The sequence below is a fragment of the Carettochelys insculpta genome, chromosome 15 (genome assembly GCF_033958435.1).
Source record: "Carettochelys insculpta isolate YL-2023 chromosome 15, ASM3395843v1, whole genome shotgun sequence".
Classification (NCBI taxonomy): Eukaryota; Metazoa; Chordata; order Testudines; family Carettochelyidae; genus Carettochelys; species Carettochelys insculpta.
In genome coordinates this window covers 23,084,111-23,109,429 of record NC_134151.1, presented here as the reverse complement: position 1 = coordinate 23,109,429, position 25,319 = coordinate 23,084,111, and the positions used below count along the sequence as shown (strand labels likewise).

General features: G+C 44.0%; 1 protein-coding gene across 1 annotated transcript in view; it reads left to right on the top strand.

The window, feature by feature from the left end:
- The first annotated feature begins 492 nt into the window (after positions 1-492).
- Positions 493-25,319, top strand: part of LOC142021187 (organic cation/carnitine transporter 2-like) — a 42,839-nt gene continuing 18,012 nt past the window's right edge. Inside the window, exons 1-4 of the mRNA XM_075009728.1 lie at positions 493-1,161; positions 14,787-14,890; positions 18,558-18,712; positions 20,187-20,358. Of these exons, the coding sequence (XP_074865829.1) occupies positions 769-1,161; positions 14,787-14,890; positions 18,558-18,712; positions 20,187-20,358 (824 nt within the window). The 5' untranslated portion in view covers positions 493-768. The remainder of the gene's footprint in view (positions 1,162-14,786; positions 14,891-18,557; positions 18,713-20,186; positions 20,359-25,319) is intronic.

Sequence of the window (25,319 nt, the reverse complement as noted above, 5' to 3'; positions counted from 1 at the left end):
TTTTATTGACCATTGCTCACGTGCAGGGTCGCCAGGTACCACTGGTTTCTCTTAATGTCATTTTTTCCCTTCCGGCAATGCTGAAGCGCCACGCGTGTGTAAAGCAAGGGCGTAGGCAGGGCCGGGCCCCTACACGGCTGCTCGGAAGAGCCAAGTGGCCCCTCTGCATGCAATCAAAGCGCTGCCACAGGGGGGTCGCACCTGTTGCCGACGTCGAGGCACATAGGCGCCCTTAGCAAACCTGCCGCATCCTGGAGGCCGCCCCGAGAGCCACACGGGCAGCCACTGAGGTTGCCAACCGCGGAGCTCGACCCAAAGCCCTGCAGGGGCTGCTGGGCCCTGCGCAGTGGGGGGTAGGCGAAGCGGGCCCAGGGGCTGCCTCCTCCCTGCCGCCCTTCAGCACCGCCCAGCCCCTCAGCCGCTTCCACGCCCATCCGCCGACGCAGGGCCGGAGGCTTCGGAGCCCGAACGTCTCGCTGGCTCCGGGCGGCGCGGGCCTGGGGATGGGCGGCGCGGAGGCCGCGCTCCCCGCAGCCAGGGCCTGCCTAGCCCGGCCTCGGCGGCAGGGCGGGGGCTGCGCCGCCCGGCCGGGTGGCAACAAGCCCCACCCCTTCCCCAGGCCCGGCCCCTGCCCCTGCCCCGGCCGGCGCACGGGGCTTGCGGCGGCAGCTCCCCCTCCGCGCCAGAAGAGGCCGCGTGTAGTCGCTGCTGCTCCTCCCTCCCTCAGCGCGGACCCCCCAGACCGGCTGCGCCCCGCCCCGCCCCGCCATGCGGGACTACGAGGGGGTCACCGCCTTCCTGGGCGAGTGGGGCCCCTTCCAGCGCCTCGTCTTCTTCCTGCTCAGCGCCAGCATCGTCCCCAATGGCTTCACCGGCCTCTCCATCGTCTTCCTGGCCGGCGTCCCCGAGCACCGCTGCCGGCTGCCGCCCGGCGCCAACCTGAGCCGCGAGTGGCTCAACGCCAGCATCCCCCGCGAGGTGCAGGGCGGCCGGGAGGGGCCCAGCAGGTGCCGCCGCTACCGCCTGGCCGCGCTGGCCAATTTCTCCGCGCTGGGGCTGCAGCCCGGCCGGGACGTAGACCTGAGCCGGCTGGAGCAGGAGAAGTGCCTGGACGGCTGGGAGTACAGCCGGGAGCTCTACCGCTCCACCATCGTCACCGAGGTGCGCCGCGCCGCGCGGGAAGGCTGGGTCGGGGGAGGGGGGGCAGCTGCTGGGGTGTTTGGGAGCCCGGGGCGGGAGGGGCGGGAGGGGCAGTGCGAGCAGCGGGGGCCGCGGAGGAGTTGAGTGTATCTGGCCCCTGGAGACGAGGCTGAGGCGCCCAGTGCGGAAGTGGCTGAGGGGTTGCAGCGCAGACGAGGAGAGACGGTGTGTTCCGTCCCGGCCCCCGAGGGGCGGTGCGGTGCGGGACGCTACCTCTGTCGGGGTGGGAGCTGTGTGACCGACTGCGGCGCCTACCTGAGCTCTGCTGTGCTCGCACAGACTCGCTCATCTGAGCCCCCAGGATCCTGCTCCGATTTTCCACCTCTTCTGCCCCTGGGCTCTACAGGGCTCCCCCCGTCCTCACCTGGTCTTCCTCCGCCAGGCCGCTGCTCCACTCAGTCCTGTGTCCCACTCATGTCTGTTCTGGGGTTCTACCCCCCGGGGCTGTAGGCCCCCTTCCCTAGCATGCTGCTCCGTCCAGCTCTTGCCCCGTCTGCTCTTCTATTTCTAGCCTGCCCACCCATCTGTAAATGGGCCTGTGGCGACCTAACCCTAGTGTATAACAGTAAGGCTACGTCTACACCAGCACGCTAGGTCGAAGTAGCCTGTTTCGAAATAAGAACATTGAAATAGGCTACTTCGACGCGTATCATCTACACACCCTCCGGGGCTGGTGCCGTCGATATTCAACATCGAAGTAGTGACAGGGAACGTTGAAAGGAGCCACCCTGGAAGGAAATGCAGAGCGTCCACACACACAAGCGCTCCCCGTAGAAATAAGGGGCCAGCAAAGCCTGTGGACGGGGTCACAGGCTGGACTAGCCCTTCTGGGGCAACAGCAAGCTGCTCCCTTAAAGGGCCCCTCCCAGACACACTCAGCCTGCACAAGACGAGGTTCGCAGAGCCGACAACCAGTTGCAGACCCCATGCACATGTAAATACCAGAGACAAAAATAAAATCATTACAACAGTGAACTTTTGTAAAGAGAAACCTACAGCAATATAGTCATCAGATCTCTCTATTTAACAGGATGCTGTCAAATTACAGAGCTTGTTTACACGACTGTGGATATGAAAATAAATAAATATGGAGATACACATCTCATAGAGCTGGAAAGCACCTTGGGAGGTCACGAAGTTCAGTCCCTGCCCTCTTGGCAGGACCAAGCACCAACACCCCCTTTTTTAATTTTTTTTAACCCCACATCCCTAAATGGCCCCCAAAGGATTGACCTCACAACCCTGGGTTTAGCAGGCCAATGCTCAAACCACTTGGTGTTTTGGTGGTCTTATTAAGTCAAGTGAAACTTCTGATTATGCCTTTATTGAATCAGACATGTCTGTTAATTGATTATATTAAAAAAGTGAATATGCACAGGTAAAGCAAGACACTTGGTCCAGAGAGGTTGGTGCTGGGCTTTGATGATGTGCTGCTTTCTTAATAGAAGAGCTAGGCATTTGCAAAGGAACCTGTGGTTGGCCCCTGCAGCTCACCTGTCTGTACATATACACTCATCCCTCATTAAACGAGTACTTTATTTACAAGTACTCCCTAAAATGAGGGACAGATATACCTACCTTTGTTCACTACATGAGTGAACTCAGCCCAGCTAATACAAGCCTTACCCTGCAGACCCAACCCACTGCAGCCTGACCGCTGCTGGCCCTGCACATCCAGCCCACCGCAGCCTGACACCCCGCTGGCCCCTTGCACATCCAACTTGCTGCAGCCTGATCCCCCCTGCTGGCCCTGCGCATCCAACGCACTGCAGCCTGCCCCCCATCAGCCCCACAGACCCAACCCACCACAGCCTGACACCCCCCCCAGCCTCGCAGACCCAAGCTGCTACAGCTTTAACCCTCCACCTGTGCCATAGACCCAATCTGCAATAGCCTTAAACCCCTCCCCCCATCCCACACCACAGACCCAGCCTAACACAGGCTTAACACCCCACCCTCCTTGTGGACCCCAGCCTGCTGCAGCCTTAACCTCACCCGCCCGCCCCATGGACCCAGCCCACCAGGTTTTAACCCTCCCTACTGCCCCCAGCCTTTAATCCTCTCTAAGCCCCCCCAGACCATTCACTTACCTTTCAAAAGCAGCGCCACATGCTGCCACTCATTTGCTGAATTAGGAGCCTTTAGAACAAATCAGAGACTTTTACATGTATTTTAATGGGAATTGAGTGTTCCTCTTAATGAGTTTTTGCCTACCAGCAGAAAGTTGGGAACCAATTGTGCTTATATAGCAAGGAATGAGTATAGTCATAAATGTACATGCTGTTTTGAAAATCATTTGGAATGCCAAAGTGAATGTGCTGGAAAGCATATAGTTAATTTAGATTATTAAAAATATGTAGGACAAGAGTTCAGATGCGTGAAGAAGAGGAAGGTTAGCTAGGCGGGAGATTGGTGTTGGAAGCTATTGCTGAAGGAGAGACGACAAAAAAAAAAGTGACAATTTCTATCAAACTTGCTGGCAATGTGTCTCTGAGGCAGGAACAGCAATAGTGTGAAAGTTTCTGCCTTCTTTCCTGCACATCAAATGTAAATGTGTCAAGCTCTTGTGACATTTTTCCACCACTGAAAGGTTCCACAGGAAACAGAAACATTTTAAAAATAAATAGTAGGAACAGCATACATAATTGGGCTTCTCTGCAGCAGTGCCTAGGAGATTGGTGCAATAAAGGAAGTCTGAGCCTCTTTTGAAGTAACCTGCAGTGACTTTGAATTTTGACTCCATAGTTGTACCAATGTTAAATTTGGCACATTATATTTTTTTTTAAATGGAAGACCCATGACAGTTTTCCACACTACTATACCAGCCAATGTAGACAGGGCAAAACTTTTAATTTTTTGTTGGCAACTGTTATTGAAGTTAGGTAATGACTGAGGGTTGAATGATCTTCACAACTGACTTTACCAGCTTTTATCGTTTAGCACCCATGGATCACCTCCATTGGTTTTTAAGATCTGCTTTAGACACTTAACTGTTCTGAACTTCTTCTAAGAGAACTCTCTATAGAAAGGAGGCAAAAGCACTGCAAAGGCCTGCACTTTTATTACAAAGAACATTAAAAAATGGAGCCTTTTTAAAATTATTCCCAGTCACATGGCATTATGTTGAATTGTGACAGAGGAGAGCCATGTTAGTCTGTATTCTATCAAAACAAAAAAGCAATCATGTAGCGCTTTAAAGACTGACAAAATAGTTTATTAGGCAATGAGCTTTTGTGGGACCCAAGTCTGTCCCACGAAAGCTCATCGCCTAATAAATTATTTTGTCAGTCTTTAAAGTGCTACATGACTGCTTTTTTGTTTTGATGGCATTATGTTGGTTTTTGTTTTTGTTTGTTTTGAGGCTTCAGACCTCAGTAGCTTGGTGGTCTAGACTTCATTTCATCCTACAATTTATCTCTTTGCAGACATAGCTGTGTACAGAATCTCAGCCCATTGTAAATTAAGCTGGCTAAACTTTAAATTTAAGAAGGATAGAGAGAGCTGTTCCAGTGTGTGATACTAGATTTCACGAAAACAGACTGTACAGTTTGGCTGATGTTTTGTTTGATTCTTGCGTGACCTTTGTGCTTGCAGGAATTAACTATACTTGGCAGCATGCAGACTTCATGCATCATGACTCTTTCTACAAATGTTTATGCTTCTGGGCCAGTTTGGCAAGAGCTGTGGCCTTTCACCTACTTACAGGTTTTCAATGTTAAACTTGTTTAACTGTCTAATCCGTTGGCTCATTTCTGCCCTTTTATGATTCATTAATCTCATATTTGGCTTCATCTCTTTCTCTGACTCATTAAGATGGCCATTTGGCACTCTGTCCCTGATCTGGCTCTGACATCTAGGGGAAAAAAAACATTGCCTTAACCATCTCATGTCCCATGACAAATGATCATTGTCTTCTTTATAACAGCCCTTCACATATCTGAAAATGCACCTGTTTGCCCCTCAGTTTTTTTTCTCAAGACTAAAAATGCCCTTTTATTAAAAACCTTTTCTTCATAGATTGGATTTTCTAAAACCTTTATCATTTTTGTTGCTCCTCTCTTGACTTGCTCCAATTTGTCTATATCTTTCTTACGCTACGTCTACACTAGCCAAAAACTTTGAAATGGCCGTGCAAATGGCCATTTCGAAGTTTACTAATGAAGCGCTGCAATACATATTCAGTGCCTCGTTAGCATGTGGGCGGCCGCAGCACTTCGAAATTGACGCGGCTCGCTGCCGCGCGGCTCATCCAGACAGGGGTCTTTTTCGAAAGGACCCCAGCTACTTCGAAGTCCCCTTATTCCTATGAGCAGATGGGAATAAGGGGACTTCGAAGTAGCCGGGGTCTTTTCGAAAAGGAGCCCCATCTGGACGAGCCGCGTCAATTTCGAAGTGCCATGGCCACCCGCATGCTAACGAGGCGCTGAATATGTATTTCAGCACTTCATTAGTAAACTTCGAAATGGCCATTTGCATGGCCATTTTGAAGTTTTTGGCTAGTGTAGACACGGCCTTAGTGTGGCACTCAGAAATGGGCGAGCACTCCCAAATGAGGCCTCACCATTGACAGTTGGAGCAGGATAATTGATTCCTTTGTGTTATATATGACACTTCTGTTAATTCTCTCCAGAATTATATTAGTCTTTTTCACAAGTTCTTCACGTTGTTGACTCATTCAATTTGTGATCCATTCTATTCTCCAGATCCTTGTTGGTTGTATTACTGCCTAGTCAGTTATTCCCCGTTTTATTTTTCATTTATTTTTTTTCTTCCTAAATGAACTTCTTTGCATTTGTCTTTATTGTTTTTTATCTTGTTGATTTTTATACTAGTTCTGCAGTTTATCAAGATGGTTTTGAATTCTGGTCCTGTCCTCCAAAGTGCAACTGTGTGTTATCTTCCAATTTTATAAGCATGCTTTCCATTCCATTATCCATATTATTAATGAAAAGATTGAATAGTATTGAAACAAGGACTGACCCCTTGTGGTATCCCGCTAGGTGCAACTGCTCATTTTGACAGCCAACCATTGATAACTACTCTTTGAGTATGAAAACAAAAAATTAGTAAAGTAGCACTTTAAAGACTAACAAAATAAATTATTAGGTGAGCTTTTCTGGGACAGATGCACTTCTTCAGACCATAGCCTTACCAGAACAGACTCAATATTTAAGGCACAGAGAACCAAAAATAGTAATCAAGGTTGACAAATCAGAAAAAAAAATGATCAAGGTGAGCAAATCAGAGAGTAGAGGGGCCGGGGGGGGGAGTCAAGAATTAGATTAAGGCAAGTATACAAAAGAGCCCCTATAATGACCCAGAAAATTTGCATCCTGGTTCAAACCACATATTAATGTGTTGAATTTGAATATAAAAGAGAGTTCAGCAGCCTCTCTTTCAAGACTGTTGTAAAAATTCCTCTTCAGTAAGACGCAGACTTTTAAGTCATTAACAGAATGGCCCACTCCATTAAAATGTTGGCTGACCGGTTTGTGGATCAGGAGTGTTATGTCTGTTTTGTGCCCGTTAAATCTTTGTCTGAGAGAGTTTGAAGTCTGTCCAATATACAAAGCATCTGGGCATTGTTTGCACATGATGGCATGTATGATGTTAGTTGAGGAACATGAGAATATGCCTGTGAGTCTGTGAATAACCTGGTTAGGTCCAGTGATGGTATCTCCATAATGGATATGTGGACAAAGTTGGCAGCAGGCTTTGTTGCAATGGAGGGTTCCAGTACTGGTGTTTCTGCAGTATAGACTGTGGCTGTTGGTGAGAATCCTCATAAGGTTGGGAGGTTGTCTGTAGGAGAGAACAGGCCTGTCATCTAGGGCCTTCTGGAGTGTGGCATCCTGATTAAGGATAGGTTGTAGGTCTTTAATAATGCGTTGCAGTGGTTTGAGTTGGGGGCTGTAGGTAATGACCAGTGGTGGTCTGGTCTTGGCTTTTATGGGCCTATCTTTGAGTATGGTCTTTCAGCCACTTGTGCACTCCTCTTGTAGCACTTCAGTCTGTACTTTTTAGTTTGCTTATGAGAATGTCCTAAGGGATTGTGTCAAGAGCTTTACTAAAATCAAGATATGTCATATTTGTTGCTTCTCCCCTATCTACTAGGCAAGTAACTCTGTCAAAGAAGGAAATTAGGTCGGTTTCCTCTTGAAAAATAGACTGATTAGTGTATAATTCTCTTGGTCTTCTGTGGTGCTGTCTTTAAAGACAGGTGCTCTGTTTGCCTTTCTCCTGTTCTCTGGGACCTCTTGTTATGACTGGTTTGATCACAGATTGTTGTCCGACTGGTGTGCAACAGATGCCCACCTTGCTGCCCTCTAGTGCTCCTCCCCACCCAGTCCTGCTGGGCCTGAAGCTCTGTTCTCTCTTAGCCAAAGCACAGAGTTGGGTTACCGCACTCCCACCCACAGAGCAACCCAGACAGTGAAACAGTTCACCTCTGGGAACACTCAGCTATGAGGCTGCTGATAGCATCCAGGATATCAACCCCCCAAAGGGTACTAAAATCCCAAATTCATCTTACTTTGTGTATAAGTTTTACACAGAGAAAGCTTATAATGTCAGCCCTTTCTCTCAATGGAAGGTATGTACAGTGGTTGCTGCCTCCCTACCCCATTACAGTTATTTAAACTGGGCTTGATAATAAACTAAAGTGTTTTAAATATAACAAGCAGAATTTAAGTTATTGTAAGTGAAAGCAAACAAAAGAAACCAGCTAATTTTAATACACAAAAAAACTAGTTAAATGCAATTCTTACCCTAAACAGTTGTTCTTATTTCATGTAATATCCTTCAGGTCAGAGTTGATCTTTTACCCTGGCCTGGTTCTCCAGCTTTTTTCAGAGTTCTCTAGGTCCTTTGTTTTCAGGTTTCTTTGTGTGTAACCTCTTTGAGTGTGTGAGGCAGCTTCAAAGGCCAGCTGATGACAAAGACCTAATTGCTTTCTGTTCCTTAATTAGACTTTCTCCCAAGCAGGGTCTCTTTATTCAGTCGCCACATGGAAAAGTACCACATTCAGGATGGTTTCCAGTACCAGATGGCATGGTCTTTCTAGGACCAACCACAAATTTGGGCTTACAGGAAAAATAACACCATTCATGGTTCGTTGGTTTGACTACTGAGCCATTAAGTTCCTAAAGTATCACTAATGGCTCTCATTAGCATGTTTGTAAGTATAAACAGATCCACACTTCATATTTTTAACTTCACATACAAGAATGATGTATGACTGAAAATGGAATATACACATTCAGCATATTGTAACTTAAAAATCAATATTACATGATGCATTTTTGCATTGTGTCTTTGCGTTATGCGTATTCATTTTCATAAAGTTTGGAGCAAGGGCCCATGACACACATCCTCCATAAGTTCTCAAAGATAATTGCTAAAGGTTCCAAGATTCAGCTGTTACCTTAAGTACCCCAGGATGAATTTCACTGTGCCTTGCTACTTGACTACATCTGATTTATGTAAATATGCTTTCACCTCTTCTTTTCCTATTCTGGCTTTTCTTCCTTCCCGCTTGTTGTTAATATTAGAGATGTTAATGTTTAACCTGTTAACCAGTAAACCTCACCTAAATGGATGAGGCTAACCAGTTTCAGTTAATTGGTAGGGTCTGGAGCAGCCCCATGTGCTGCAGCCCTGGGGGGCTGGGGGATGGCTGGGATGGGGCAAGCGACCTCCCCATCCATCCCCATGGGCATACACTTTCCTTGTCTTTCTCTTGCTCCAAATACAGGTTGAACCTTTCTAATCCAGAACACTCTCATCTGGCAACATCTGTAATCTGGCATGATTTTAGTTAGCCAGATGGCCACTTATCGTGGGTGTGGTCAAGTTTCCCATGTTCCCATAAAGTTTGTTTACAGCCACCAGTCCTGGCTGTAAGTGTTCTGTGCTGTTTTTTGGCTGTAATTTACCCCAAATGACTTCTAAGAGTCCAGTAAGCAGTGGAAGTGCTGGTAATGCTGCTCGACAGTACTAACCTCCCATGGTCCGGCAAATTCTCTCATCCAGCACCGGTCAGGTCCTGAAGATGCTGAATGAGAGAGGTTCAACCTGTTATTACCATTAATGTCCCTTGCTAGGTATAACGCATTTTGTGCCTTAATCATTCTGATTTTAGTTCTAAGTGCATATGCTATCTTTTTGTACTCATCCATATCAATTTGTTTATGTTTTTGCTTTTCATAGGATTGCTTTTTGATTTTCAGGTAATTAAAGAGCTCCTGACTTGGCACTTGCAATTTTCTTCTCTTCACTTCATATCGCAATAGCTTGCTGTTGTATCTATCATATTGGCTTAGGGAGAAACAATCAGTTCTCCTGGCAAATTCCCAGCATAGAAAAGTGCTTGTTTTTTGCCTGCCCCACCCAGTTAATCAGTAATGGTAGGACAGAAGTGTCCCAGAGATACTTGAATTAGCACAGTAGAGTTATTACAGTGAAAATTAAGACACCACCAGTTTAGACATAACATAGACAATGTATTTATAGAGCTAATGTTTCCATGACTCTCATTAAAACTAAGTTTAGCATTTAAAAATGCTGCTGGCTAATTCACCCATGCATCATGATCCATGAAATTTCTCTGTCCCCCATACCAAATTTACCACCAGAACTATTGATTTCAGATATTTTTATTTTCTCGTATTTCACTGATTTTTGTAAAGTAATTAAAAAAACTTTCAATTTTCCCTACTTTTCTATAGAAATGCAACTCAAAGACTTTTAACTTCAGGACAAGGAATTCAAGAAATACACTGTATCCTTAGGTGTGGCTATCTTTTCCATCTCTGGATATTTTAATATAGTGTGAAAGCACACCTTGGGTATTGGACACTTTGATTAATGCAAATAAATAACACAAACTTGAGATAATTCTCAGAGGGACAGGTTCTTCCTTCACATATGCCCATGTTACCATGCTAAGGCTGGGTCTACACGTACCTTGAATATTGACGGCTGCTACGCAATTTTACTTATGCCAGTTGCATACCAAAAATAGATTTTGCACCCATCGATATTCGTCCCTGTCCTCACTGCAGAGTGCTGATGGGAGTGCTCCTTCTGTCATCATTCCTTAATCCTTGTGGGTCACAAGGAGTTGCGGGGCCGACATTGACCCCGGAATGAGTGAAACAGCACTCCAGAAGATCGAACCTAAGCATTCGATCCTCCTCAGCAAGTGTGTAGTGAAAGTGACAAGCCTAAGTGTAGTGACTTGCACAGGCGTAGCAAAGGGCTGGCTTTGGTTCGAAGTTAGTAAGTACTGTATGGTGAGATTGCCATGTCTTTTGAAAGACCTGCCTTCATTTACAAGGTAGCAGGTGGGAAGGGACAGCAAGTTTAACCAAAACAAATCCATTATTATCAGATCAATTTTAAAAAGGACATTTTAGCACGTAGAACCCTTCCAATCCCTTGCTTATTCTTTTTTATGTTTACCCACGGTGGCAGGAAAAAACAATAAACAGCTGCAACTGCAAAATTCGGAAAAATCTTCTTTACGTAACTGGCAAAATTGAGCGAGCCTCCAGAGGAAGGAAGTATTTGATATTTGATTGTCATTCTTTGGTCCCTGTCATGATGCTATTAAGGAAATGGAACCTTCATTAACATCATAGAACCACAGAACTGGAAGGAATCTTGAAAAGTCATAATTCCAGCCTCCTGCACTCATGGCAGGACCAAGCACCATCTAGATCGGGGTGTCCAACAGGTGGCCCTCGGGCCCGATTGGGTCAGCTGCCATGGTAGCACTGGCTTCCATGGGCCTGGCTGCCATGGGGGGACCAGCTGTCATTGGGCCTTGGTGTCTGGGGAGTGGTGCCACTGCCAGCCCCAGGAGTAGAGCCCCAAACCACCCCCCCTTCCTGTCCCCAGGCTTAATCCCTACCACCCCATGCAACCTCAAACCACAGCCAGGCTTAATGCCCCCATTGCAGCCTCAAACTGCTCCCCCACCCCAAGGCTTAACCCCGCCAGGCAGCCTCACACTACCCCCCACCCCCAGGCTAACTTGCCCCCCTCACATGCCTCAAACCACCCCCAGGCTTAACACCCCCCCGCCCCCCTCCTGCCTCAAACTGTCCCCCACCTGCCTCACACAGGAGTGGCCGGTGGCTCCTCCACTCTCCTGCCTGCAGTGGCTGCCAGCATGTCACGGCCATGTGCATGCTGCCCAGAGAAGCTCCTGGCACAGGGCCCCACCCCACCCAGGGAAGAAGGGTGCCAGAATGCCATTCCATGGCATTCCAGCAGAAAAAAAAGCCCTGGTTGAGAGTATCTGGGATCTGCGTTCTTGTACAGCAGTAAGATTTAAACCTTATACAAAGTATGTTATCCAACAGCTTTAAAACACCCTCTAGCAAGAGCACTCTGTACCACTGTGTGTGAGTGATATATATCAGTATTTAGGCACACGATGAATTCTAACATTCACAGATACTGTTAGAAAGCAGCATTTCGAGCATTTGTTTCTCTCCCTGCGGCCTTTTAAAATCCTCAGGAGATTTGATTACTCTGTTGCTAGCACTTGTGTAGAAACAAATGCTGGATTTGTAGACAAAGACCAAGCAGCTTTAAAGAGTTATGCGAAAAGGGGATATGGGAGAAGAGAAGCTTTTTTATGAAATTGTTTTGCTTTTGCTGTAACAAGGCCCATTCTCCTCTGCTATGTGGCGTGGCTATGAATTAAGAAAAGCCTAAGATCTGCTAGGAGTCATTGAGAGGGCCTTCGGGGAGCCTGTGATGATTCTGTGAGGCCAAGGTCTCATGTGAAAAGGAGAGAGCAGAATCTCTAAAATAGATTTTTGCATATTATGAGGACTGAGAAACTGAATAGCAAGAGAAGGTCAGAGCATGGAAACTAAATGCCTTTTCCCACTTCACTTCTGATGTGCCTGCTACATCCGATACATCATTTTCCACATATTCTATGAACTCCAGTAACCTCTCTGAGAGGATATTGAGGAATGGAAATTGCACTTTTCTCAGGTCTGAGATATGCTGTATTCAGTCCTAGCTCAGTGCCAAACAGCACTTCTAGTGGAAGCAGTAACCTTCAAGTATAGTGGTGAGGCCTTGCATTAGTTACACCTCAGAGTCTTAATTCCTGCAAGATTTCTGGGTGCCTCTCAGGAAGCATGATTTCCTAAACACTGGTAGTACAGTACTTCATTGTTGTGACAGTGGAAGCTTTGCAGACCACAGTTTGAGCCATTTTCACAAACCTCTAGAAAACAGAAGACTACAGCATTTGTGTATTGTTCTCATTCATCACCAAAGAAGTCATAAGACATTGGACAGTCTATTTCAATATTGTAATTGCTATCTGGCCCAAACAGATATTGTCCTACTTTAAATGACATTTTATTCTTAAACCACTGACATTTTATGAACTTCAAGTCTCTATACCCTTGGAAAACAGTGATTTGAAGTTGGTCCCATTGGTTTCTGTTTCTAATAATTCTCAGAATTACAGCTCCTAAACCACTTTATTACTCTGGAACAAAAGCCAAGATGGTAATTGGAGTGGCACTTTAACAGTGACGAGCTCTCCACCTGCTAGTTTAAGTAACTGATTGGCAGAGCAGAGCGGAGCAGAGCAAAAACTTTCAGTACTCATGAATGTCCAATAAGTGGCCCCAGGCCAGTGATCAGAAGAAAATTTTAATGCCTGTATACACAGGCACACATGGTAATTGGATAGTAGGTTGTGTGTACCCAGTGGAAGAGCCATAAAAGCAGATAGTTAAATATTACTTCATGTAGTTAATTCACAAATACAATATTACAAGTTGAGAATAGTCATTTGTGTATGGACTGCTTTAGCCAGCAATGCTAAAAATGGCTCAGCACAATCTTTGGCCAATTGGACCTATGCCTCATGTTCATAGTAATATACTTAAATAGATGCCTATTTTCACTGGCTGATGTAGAGGGTGGGGTGAATGACAGGTAGGATTCCTAGTGGGATTAGCATGTACTGTGCGGTGGGTAATGATTATTTATTGGTGTATTTAGCAAGCATGAGTTATTGTAGGTAATTTGAGGGATAACCAACTAAGCCATGAGTTTAGTTGGCAGTGGCCACTCCTGCATGTTACTAAGGTGATAAGTATGCTTTGCTACGATGTCCCAGTTTAGGCTCTCTAGTTTTGTTCAGCGATAACAACATAATAGCATTATCTTTGTTTAAAAATTGTTTGCAGTGTATGTGTGAGAGACTCTAAACAAGAGAAGAATTCAGAGATTAGCAGTGTGCTGTCTCCTTGTCGAGATAGAAAGGCCATTTTTTTCTGTGACTTCTGCATGGTATCATGCAGAAGACATTGCATGTTAGAACACCTAGTGAAGCCAAGCACTGAATTCTGACTGAGAGAAAACTTCGAAAGACCAGCCTGGGTTGCTGATTCCAGTTTGTATAAATGGGCCTATTTCAGGCAAGATTGCTGAAACTTACTGTCACATTGGATATAGAACTAGTCTAATTCATTAGTGCAAAACACGTAATTATTAAACACATAAATTATTGAATTTTTATCAGCCTGCTCAGGAGAAGGTTTTGGGTCCCATAGTAATAATGGATTTTTTGAAGCATAAGCTTTCCTGGTCAAAGACCCACTTTGAAGCTCATTGGTCCTCTGTTAAATCCCTTCAGCAAGCAAACCTCAGCAGAGGTGCATGCCACAACTCTTCCTGTGGAGGCAGTGTAACAGCTAGCTACAGGGGACTTGGCTTCCCTGCTGGTTTTATTTTGTGGGGCTCTAGTAAACAACTTCAAAAAAAATCTAGATAATATGTATAAAATTAAGGCTCTTTCATTACTCACTGTTAATGTATCTCTGTAAGATCTAAAGTGCTTTAAGAATGCTGTATTATTTCACTAATACCTGTTCAGCCTCCCCTGAGCCACGTGAGCAGTCTTTAACTATTGCATGCCTTTGTTGACTGAATAGCTTTTCCTCCTCCTTCCCTCAATAGTTTTCAATTATAAGTCTCAAACACTCTTCCTATTTTGTTTCAGGAAGAAGGGTTCTTTCGAAAACGAGGTTTATTTTTGAAAGACCCCCGTCTACACAGCTTTTTTTCTTTCAGAAAGAATCTCTTCTGAAAATAGATTATGCAAATGAAGCATGTAAATCAGTACCTTGTTTGCATTTTTTATTTCCCTCATTTGCATTCCTCTTTTGAAAGAAGAATGCGAGTGTAGATGTAGTCAAAGAAACATTGTCACATAGTTGACTTATCTTTGCTTCAAACAAGAAAAATCCCTTGCATCAGTTTGAGGTAGGGAAACTACACATGAAATGTGAGTAATATTTTGTTACTGAGGCGCCACTGCAGAATTAGGCTCTGGAATCCAATTTTGTCATTTAAATTCTTTCACAAAATTGGAATTTTGAGTGCTGACCTGGTTTCAAGGTTGGTTTGTTGGGGCTTTTTTCCTTCCAGAGTGCACATTTTAATAATTTACCATCAAGGTATTTGGATTAACTCTTGGTTAATTTAGAAGAAAAATCTAAGTAAACTTTTCATGCTAAGGCTCGCTCTTTTTTTTCTTGCAGTGGAATCTGGTATGCGATGATGACTGGAAATCTCCATTAACTGCTTCCTTGTTTTTTGTGGGTGTACTGGTTGGATCCTTTATATCAGGACAGCTCTCAGACAAGTAAAGTATATACATCAAAACTTCCAGCTTGCTATATGATTTTCTGAAAGCATTCGTAAAAGTGAAATGAGTTAAGGGTGAATGCCAGATCTGTTTATGGTGTAACAAAATTGATATTCTCTTATGCTGGGTCAACTCTAATGAGAAATTGTCACCAAAAGCAGCGTGTAATGCTGATACTAGCAGCAACGAGAGCTTAAGGCGGATTGACTCCTGGAATTTTACCCCTTTACTATCTAATCTCAGTGTAGACACAGCCTAAGTTTAGCCTAAATTCAATGACCCTAGTCAAAGAAAATACTATTATGAGACTTATATTTTCCCAAAATCACGTTTTCCGTATTGCAACCTAATGGTTGTTGGGTAGGTTACATAGCACTCAGGACCTCTTGCTGATGTGTGTTACAGGCTGCTTCTGAAAAAAATGATTCATTTTGTACCATTTGATTTAATGTGCATTATCTCTTGTTATGCGTAGTTACCATAAACATGTTTTCCTTACTTGAGGTCGGGTCTGTAACTCCCTTTGCACAAACTTTCATAGATTCTGTTGAACTCTAATATGGTCAAATTCAAGGTCTAAATGCAGTGGTTTGTATTTGTGGAAGCTGGAAAACGCAAGTATTGTTCACCAGTTTCTGACCAATTGGCTTATTGACCCAACTGCTAGAATCACGGGCTGTCCTATTTGTCAGCACCAAAGTGAAAACAAAATGGAAGCATTTTTGTGTTTCAAAAATCTGAGCTTTTCAGTTTCTTGTATATCAAACTATTTGAGGTCTAAGGTGCATGTATTGGCTGTATCTACACTAGCCAAAAACTTCGAAATTGCCATGCAAATGGCCATTTCGAAGTTTAATAATGAAGCGTTGAAATACATACTCAGCGCCTCATTAGCATGCGGGTGGCAGCGGCACTTCAAAATTGATGTGGCTCGCCGCCGCATGGCTCATCCAGACGGGATTCCTTTTTGAAACAACCCCAGCTGCTTCGAAGTCCCCTTATTCCTATCTGCTCATAGGAATAAGGGGACTTCAAAGTAGCCGGGGTCCTTTCGAAAAGGAGCCCCGTCTGGACGAGCCACGTCAATTTCGAATTGCCGCGGCCGCCCATGTGCTAATGAGGCAAATATTCAGCACTTCATTAGTAAACTTCAAAATGGCCATTTGCATGGGCATTTTGAAGTTTTTGGCTAGCGTAAACGTAGCCATTATGTGGCATCTGTCTGGTTTCCAGAGAAATCACATGCTGCCCTTCTGCTTTTCTGATTTTAATAGTAGTATTCGTGTATGTGTAAAATCTTGACTTTTGGGGACAAATCACAAAGTTCTTACTCAGATGAAAAACCCACAAAGATTTAGTTTGTTTGAGTAAGGTGATGAGAATCCAACCCTCTCTTCTGACATCAGGGAGGGACTTTGTTGTACGGCTGTTTCAGAGTGTACCCTCCCTGAATTATTACGGTCTGCATATGCTGTGATGAAATCACAACACCTCAAGTCTTAGAGCCTGGGTCAGCCACATCAGGTTCTTGGGGCTAGAAATGGCGGTGTACGCCTTTGGGCTTGCGGTGGCACCCGGGCTTGGAGAGTGCTTTAGAGTATGTCTGCACTGTGTTCAGACACTCACGGAAGGCCCATGCCACCTGGCTTGGTCTGTAGGGTTGTTTAACTGCAAACTAGATGTTCTGGATCAGCCTGGAGACCTAGCTCTGGAAACTTCCTATATCACAGTCTGTCTACAGCCCTGCTATGTGTCTTCTGTTGCAGTGTAGTCATATCTTTAGGTTATGATAATCTGGAAGCCAGATTCAGCTGTCTTGCTACCTTATTGATTCCTGAGGAAATATTGTTAAGGAGCCTAGAAACACATTTCTACCATAATATACGTAGAGCATCTCTTCCAAATGCTAGTGTCATTATTGGACAGACCAGGCACAGTGGGCAGCCACACACACTTCCCAGTGAGAAACTTTTACTCCATTTTTTTTTTCTGTTACAATCTCTTTTATGCTCTAGCCCGCTCTGGCAGTTTGCCACACAAAGGCTGTGGCTACACTAGCACCCCCCCTTTCGAAAGGGGGATGCTAATGAGTTGCTGCCATGCATTTGCAGCACCTCTTTAGCGTAACGGAGGCTGCACGCATTTCGAAACTGCCGCTTTTGAAACACGTGCCGCTGGTGGAGATGGGGGCGTTTTGAAAGGACCCCCCAGACTTCGAAAGCTCCTTCTTCCCAAAACCAAATGGGAAGAAAGGGCTTTTGAAGTCCAGGGTTCCTTTCGAAAGGCCCCTGTCTACACCAGCAGCATACGTTTGGAAAGCGCAGTTTCGAAATGCACGAGGGCTGCCATTAAGCTAATGAGGTGCTGCATATGCATGGCAGCACCTCATTAGCATCTGCCAAAGTGGCTCATTAGCATCCCCCTTTTGAAAGGGGGTGCCAGTGTAGCCACAGCCAAACAGTGTTGCAGGCCAGTAGTGTGAGAGGCAAGGGTAAATGGTGAAATAGCAGTTCAGAACGGATTGGTGAGGGAAAGCTGTTTTCTGCTTCGTCAGTACATCCATATCCCTCTCTCTAAGTCTTATAGTGCTCTTAAATTGTGGTACCTAGGCAACACCGTAGTCACTCTCTCGATTAAGTTTAATTTTGAAATAGGATTACATAAAATCTGTTTGTTGAGCAGTGCTCCCTGTATAAAAGAAGGAAGCTAGGCCAACTGCTAATGTTTAGATAAGCTAGGCCAGAATATGTATGTTGAGGTCAAAGTTTGCCAAGAAACTGGGGCTGAAACTCCATATTACAATGCCTTGTTACCATTGGAGTTGTCATGCCTGATTCTGACACCTTTACATTGACTAGCACTCTGCTCCATGAGTACTGCCACTGGAGATCGAATTAGATTACTCACAGAGCAAGGTACAGCTCTGTGTAACTGAGTATGGTTAGCAGAATTGGAGTCTTTAATAGGTGTAGATTGTCTCAGAGCCAGAGGTTTTTTATTCCTCAGAAGACTCTACCTCACTGCCTTATGTTTATTGTCCCATGCTGGGGCATGGAAGAGTCACTGACACCTTACCTTTTGCATTTTGGCTGTACACCTTCTTGGTGTTTGCATTTGTGCATGGTCATTCTGTCATCACTGAAGAAAGAACCTACCACCTCGCTTCAGAGGAGTCTGTTAGGGCATGTCTAGACCACAACTGGTAGCACGTTTCCCAGTACAGAAAGACAGACACATGCTGGGTACCAAAAGTGGCAGTGTGGCCAAGGCAGCAAAGACGTCGCCTTGGGCTTGCTGCCTGAGTATGGTCACAGCTGTTGCCACAGGGCACTCATTCAAGATACTGCCAGTGCCACTGCCATCACACCGTTATGTTTAGAATGCTAGCTTAAGCAGAGTTAGCATGTGCCTGTCTGACTATTCTGAGAAGCAGGCTCCTACCTGCAGCGTAACCATACCCTAACTGCAGCTCTTAAGAAGTTTTTCCACTTTTGGAATTGAAATTGTTGTGGATCTAGAATGCTTGTTTATTTGTGCTATTTTCTCAGACATGTTTCTTCGTAATAGAGACCCCCTTTTGTGTGAGACTAATTCACTGACATTGCTGTTACTTTCCTGACTATTTTTTCTGTAACCCTCTCATTTTTGTCTTTGCCCACCAAAGGTTTGGCAGGAAGAAAGTTCTATTTGCAACCATGGGAGTGCAAACCGGCTTCAGCTTTCTACAGGTCTTCTCAACCAGCTGGGAGATGTTTTCAGTGCTCTTTGTCATAGTCGGCCTGGGACAGATCTCTAACTATGTGGCAGCTTTTGTGCTTGGTATGGGACTTTTTCTTATGCTTAGCACGTTTTCAATGTTATTGTGTTCTCTTCCCCCTTCCACACCACTCCCATTTATTAATGGCTTGTTTTGAGGGCTTTCTTGCAAGCAGCACTGTTAATAAGAATACAGCCTTACCAAACATGGCTAATTCCTAATCCATTTGAAAAATTTCCTTTCAGTAAAATTGCAACTTATCAAAATAGAACGTTTTGTTTACTGAATACTAAAATGAGCAAAGGAAGTAAATCAGAAACATGTCTTTGTCTGAAGCAAGAGCTCTCCGGTGAGAGAGCACACTCATTGACTGCATCTACACATGTCCCCTCCTTTTGGAGGGGGCAGGTTAATGAGGCAGCTCGGAAGATGCTAATGTGGTGGTGGCGTGAATATGCAGCACCTCATGAGCATAATGGTGGCCGTGTGTGATTCAAACTTGCCGCTTTCGGAACGCACGCCACCCGTGTAGTGCGGGGCTTTTTGAAAGGACCCCCTGACTTCAAAAGCCACTTCTTCCTATTTGGTTTTAGGAAGAAGGTGCTTTCAAAGTCAGGGGGTCCTTTCAAAAGGCCCCCCACTAAATGGGCTGCATGTGTTCCAAAAACGGCACTTTCAAATCACACATTGTTGCCAATATGCTAATGAGTCACTGCATATTCATGTCAACACCCAATTAGCTTCTTTCAAACTGCCTCATTAACATGCCCCCTCCTTTTGTGTAGACACAGCCATAGTCAGATGTTGGTAGATGTATAGAATGAGTTGTGCCCTGTTGCTCTTGTGAACTGTAGTTTGGATCCAAATACATGCAAACTGTTGTGTATGATACTGTCATTTAACTGTGATTAAACCTGTAAGCACAACTTTAGACTTTTTAAAACAATCTGTGATGAAAGTTAAGCTGCCACATGGATTCTGTCATTGGATCATTTCTATTTTATTTAAGCAAAAGTGTTTGATTGGAGGACAAGTAAGACTATCTATGGAATCTGTTTTAAAGACATTACTGAACGATTTTGTTTTAAAAATCAAATCTACTATCTAGAACACTGAATTCTTTGTGGCCATAGCAAAGCCCAGAGTAGTTCTGAACACTGTAGTTATGTAACTGTTGCAGCTGGCACAAAACATGGTATTTTGGTATAAGTTTCACCAGACCTAGTGCCTGTCATTTTGCATGTTGTTGGAATCCAAAAGACTTATATTCATCACATTAGAACTGTTTTGTGGCCTAATTATACAGTGCTTATTCATGAAAGTACTCTTCCCTATGGTACAGAGTCAGGTCCTAAGAAAGATCTGGCAGCATCTCTTTAAAACAGTAGAAATCCTGACTTATAGTGCTAATTTTAGAACACACATAAGGAATGTTTTCGCAAAAAGTACTTTTGGTTCTTGTTAGTGATGAAATACTTGGTTGCTATGATTTCTGTTAAGTTAAAACGCTAATCCATGCTCTCTTGTTTTGAACAGGCACAGAAATTCTTGGCAAAACTGTTCGTATTATATTCTGCACATTAGGCGTTTGCATATTTTATGCATTTGGCTATATGTTGCTGCCACTGTTTGCTTACTTCATCAGAGACTGGCGGATGCTGCTTCTGGCTCTTACTTTACCTGGGCTGCTTTGTATTCCATTGTGGTGGTAAGTGTAACTATATGGCTTCAGAAAGTCCCACCAAGAGATGACAGAGTTCAGACTTAGAATCAAAGGGTTGGAAGAGTCCTCATGAGGTCATCAAGTCCCAACCCTTTGCTCAAAGCAGGACCAATTCCAAATAAATCAGCCCAGTCAGGGCTTTGTCAGGCTCGGAAGTAAAAACCTCTAGTGATGGAGATTCCATCACCTCTGTCGGTAACCTATTCCAGTGCTTCACCACCCTACTGGTGAAATAGATTTTCCTAGTATCCAGCCTAGACCTTTCCCACTGCAGCTTGAGACCATTGCTCCTCGTTCTGTCATCTGTCCCCACTAAAAACATCCTCTCTTCATCCTCTTTGTAATCCCTCTTCAGGTAGTTGAAGGCTGCTGTCAAATGCCACCCGCGCCCCAAGTGTCTGTCGACTAAATAAGCCTAAATCCCTCAGTGTCTCCTCAGAAGTCATGTGTGCCAGCTCTCTAATTATTTTTGTTGCTCTCTTCTGATCTCTCTCCAGTGCATCCACAAACTTTTTGTAATGGGTAGGGGGAGGCAGAACTGGACGCAGTATTCCAGATGTGGCCTCACCAGTGTCAAATAAAGGAGAATAATCACTTCCTTAGATCCGCTGTCAGTGATCCTACTAATACAGCCCAATATGCCTTTAGACTTCCTGACTACAAGGACACATTGTTGACTCATGTCCAGCTTCTCATCCACTGTAATGACCAGGTTCTTTTCTGCAGAACTGCTGCTTAGTCAGTCGGTCCCCAGTCTGTAGCAGACTTTAGGTTAACAGAACAGAAATGTGGAATCTGATGGGAATATTGGCTTTTCGCAAGAGGTTATAACTGAAACACCATGTACGTGTCTGGTATCCCCTTTTGGGTTGTTTAACAGAATAGTCAAACTGTAGAAATATTTGGGTTTCATTTCTTCTGCAAGGTTTTGCCACTGTAGTACAGAGTCTTAAACTTCCTCTTAAAAATAGCCTTTGAAAGATAAACAATTACTTTTAAAAAGAGGGCTGTCTGTGAAATTAAAGTCAGATTTTTATCTTAGTGTCTCTGGATTTAAACTGATGTTACTATGCTGGCTTCATAGCAATAGCTGATATTGGAATCTGGTCTATAAGTGACATCGAAACACCCAAATAAAGCTTCCACCAGTAGCACTGAAGTAGATTACCATACACCTGTGGTGTTCAACCTATTGATCCTGGATCCCTGGGAGTCTGGATACCGTGTCTAAGGAATCTGCAAAATGTGATTATGAAAATAAAATTTCAGATTCCAGAAAAGGCATTCTGTTTTCCTGATCAATCAAAGGTATGTGAATATCCCTGTCTGTAGGTCAAAACCCAGGAGGGTTGTCATTACCATAGAAACCTACAGGTTAGCGTCTTTTCTCAAGCACGTGCAACATGTACGGTTGTGTTGTATTCAGTCAATTTTCAGTCTAAGCTTTCTATGACAGGGATCTGTGAGGCTGAATTTTCAGAGGTTCGCGTCTCCTTCTGAAATTTCATTAGGGATCTGCAAATGAAAAAGGTTGAAAGTAACAGACCTATACAGAACCTATGGAAGTAACCTTAGCACCAACACCTCTGACCTATTACCAAAGCCTTTCTAAAGAACTTCCCTAATATTAATTAATGAAGGATGACTCAGTTGTTGATGTTATCATTAAGCTAGAGAAAATTTGCTGCATTTATATTTTCTTACAGATAACTTTTAGTTATCTTTGCACTTATTAGTCCAGTATCTCTCTTAGCTTTTTCTATAATATCCATCACTGTAGTGACTGTGCATACAACAGTTTGAACCTCTCTAATCTGGAACACTATCATCCAGCAACATCTGTAATCCAGCATGATTTTAGTTTGCTGGGTGACTGCTTATCATGGGGTGAGGGGCCAAGTTTCACGGGGTCCCATAAAGTTTGTTTACAGCCACTAGTCCTGGCTGTAAGTGTTCTGTACTGTTGTTTGGCTGTAATTTACCCCTAAATGACTTCTAAGAGTGCAGTAAGCAGTGCAAGTGGTGGTAATGCTGCTAGAACAGGGGTCTGCAACCTGCAGCTCTGGAGCCACATGCAACACTTTGAGGACTTCTTTGTGGCTCCTAACACAATAACTTCAAAGTGGAAAAAAAAGAAACCCAAACCCTCCTGCTTATTTTTGATAAATCGTGAGCTTCTGAAAGCCCAACAATGAACAACTTATATCTACACAGCAAATGATATGTGATCTCCTAACGTTGGACAACTCCCCCTAATATGTGCAGTGCCTTGTGGGATATGATACTGTATCCGTGTTTTGATCGTGTTGCTAATAAAGTCTTGATTTTGAAAAGGAAAAGGAAGCTTGCAGCCTTCCTGCTGTGAAGGGCAACGTGCATTTTAAGGAAGAAAACTGAAATTAAGTGTGAAGTAAAATTGGCACAGTTAAAGTAGGCAGGAGTTAAAGTCAGGAAGAAAGTGCTACAAACACACCATGTAGAGTGTAAGGAAATAGAATATGTAAAAAGTTTGTGAATCCTACAGTATACATGTATCACATTACAAATAGTTGTGTGTGTGTTCTTCTTAAAACAGTTTGCAAAAAGTATGGTTTGACGTTATTTATTAAAGACTGTCTTGTATTCATGTGTTGTTGCTCTTGAATTATTGAATTTTTGCCATATTCAAAAAAATGGCTCTTCTTGCTATTTTGGTTGCTGACCCCAGTGCTAGCTAATACTGACTTCCTGTGGTACAGAAAATTCTCTCATCTGGCACTGACCAGGTTCCAAGAGTCCCAAATTAGAGAGATCCAACCTGCAATACTGTCTCTGCTGTATATGTTATCTAGTGATTCACATGACTTTTCAGCTATATATTTTTCAGTTAGCTAATCTAAATATGTTAGAGGTTAGGTATATATCATTGCTGGTACATTTTATAGAATTTGTCCATCTGATTGCAGTTAAATGCCAAAGGAGTATAAAAGGTATCTGCAAGTACAAGGTATGGAGGTGCAAAGTAAAAGGCCAAATTGAGACTGGTTTACAGTGTGTATTGAATCTCCAGGCCTTTGCCCACATATTTGGTGAAAGTTTCTAGTGCTGTTTTGAAATGCTTTCAGGGTTCTGACTCTTACCTTTCTGTCTCTATGGAGTAGGTGTGCATTCCCCCTGTGACTTCAAGTTTACCTTATTTATCATTTAGGATATTTTAAAGGTACTTTGTGTTTAATCATGAATGGAGTATACCAAAATAAATACTTATCATTTTTAAATTTCTGTATAGTATCATCAATCAAATGGCTGTTGAAAAGAATACAATTCTGGTAGGGACAAGACAAAAAATGTGATCTCTGTGTATGGTCTGTGCAGCTGCATTTTACAGGACACTCTCAAATTAGCTTTTATGATGAGGTAACAGGCTCTGTGGACATGGGGAAGTCCGTGGATATGATATACCTTGACTTCAGCAAAGCTTTTGATACAGTCTCCCACAGCATTCTTGCACGTAAGTTAGGGAAATACGGTTTGGATCCTGGGACTATAAAATGGATAGAAAGCAGGCTTGATGTTTGGGCCCAATGGGTAGTGGTCAATGGCTCAATATCTGGATGGCGGTCGGTTTCAAGCGGAGCGCGTCAAGGTTTGGTTCTGGGGCTGGTGTTATTCAACATCTTTATTAATTACCTAGATGAGGGATTGGATTGCACCCTCAGCAGGTTGTAGATGACACAAAATTAGGGGAAGAGGTAGATACGTTGGAGGGTAGAGAAAGAATCCAGAATGTCCTGGATAAATTGGAGGATTGGGCCAAAAGAAATTTGATGTGGTTCAGCAAGGAGCAGTGTAGAGTCCTGCACCTGGGGTGGAAGAATCCCAAGCATAGTTATAGGCTGGGGACCGACTGGCTCAGCAGAGGTACGATGGAAAGGGACCTAGGGGTTATGGTGAATGAAAGGCTGGATATGAATAAACAGTGTGCCCTTGTAGCCAAGAAGGCTAACGGCATACTAGAGTGCATTAGGAGGAGCATTTCAAGCAGATCTAGAGAAGTGGTTGTTTCCCTCTATTCGGCACTGGTGAGGCCACATCTGGAATATTGTGTCCAGTTTTGGGTGCCCTAGTATAAAAAGGATATGGATGTGCTGGAGCAGGTTCAGCGGATGTGGATGTGCTGGAGCAGGTTCAGCGGAGGGCAACAGAAATGATTAAGAGGCTGGAGCACAAGACCTATGAAGAGAGGCTGAGGGATTTGGGCTTGTTTAGTTTACAGAAGAGAAGACTTAGGGGTGATTTAATAGCAGCCTTCAACTTCCTGATGGGGAACTCTAAAGAGGAGGGTGAGAAACTATTCTCAGTGGTATCAGGTGGCAGAACAAAGAGTAATGGTCTGAAGTTAAAGAGGGAGAGATGTAGGTTAGATATTAGGAAAAACAACTTCACCACGAGGGTGGTGAAGCATTGGAATGCGTTGCCTAGAGAGGTGGTGGAGTCTCCATCCCTCCAGGTTTTTAAGTCCTGGCTTGACAAGGTCCTGGCTGGGATGACTTAGTGGAGGGTGATCCTGCTTGAAGCAGGGGGCTGGACTAGATGACCTCCTGAGGTCCCTTCCAGCTCTGATTCTATGAAATCAAATTTTACCCAACATTTAGGTTTTATTTAAAAAAAAATAGTGGAAAGGATTCCATCAAATTGAACAGATAGTTCAGTACAAATGAGCTTAACAGAATAAATTGTCATTTTCCTCTGCAGTGTTTGCAACCTGCATATTGCAGCACTAATTTGTGAGAAACAAATATGGACGTTTACCATGCTGGGTGAAATGCAGTTTGTAGTAGGAACAAAATTAGAACATTAAAAGTTTGCTTTTAATAAACTGTACTGTAAGATGGAAATTTGTACGTAGGAAGGAAAATATTTTTCTCAGGGTTATTTTGTCATCACTGCTGCTGTCAGACAAACAA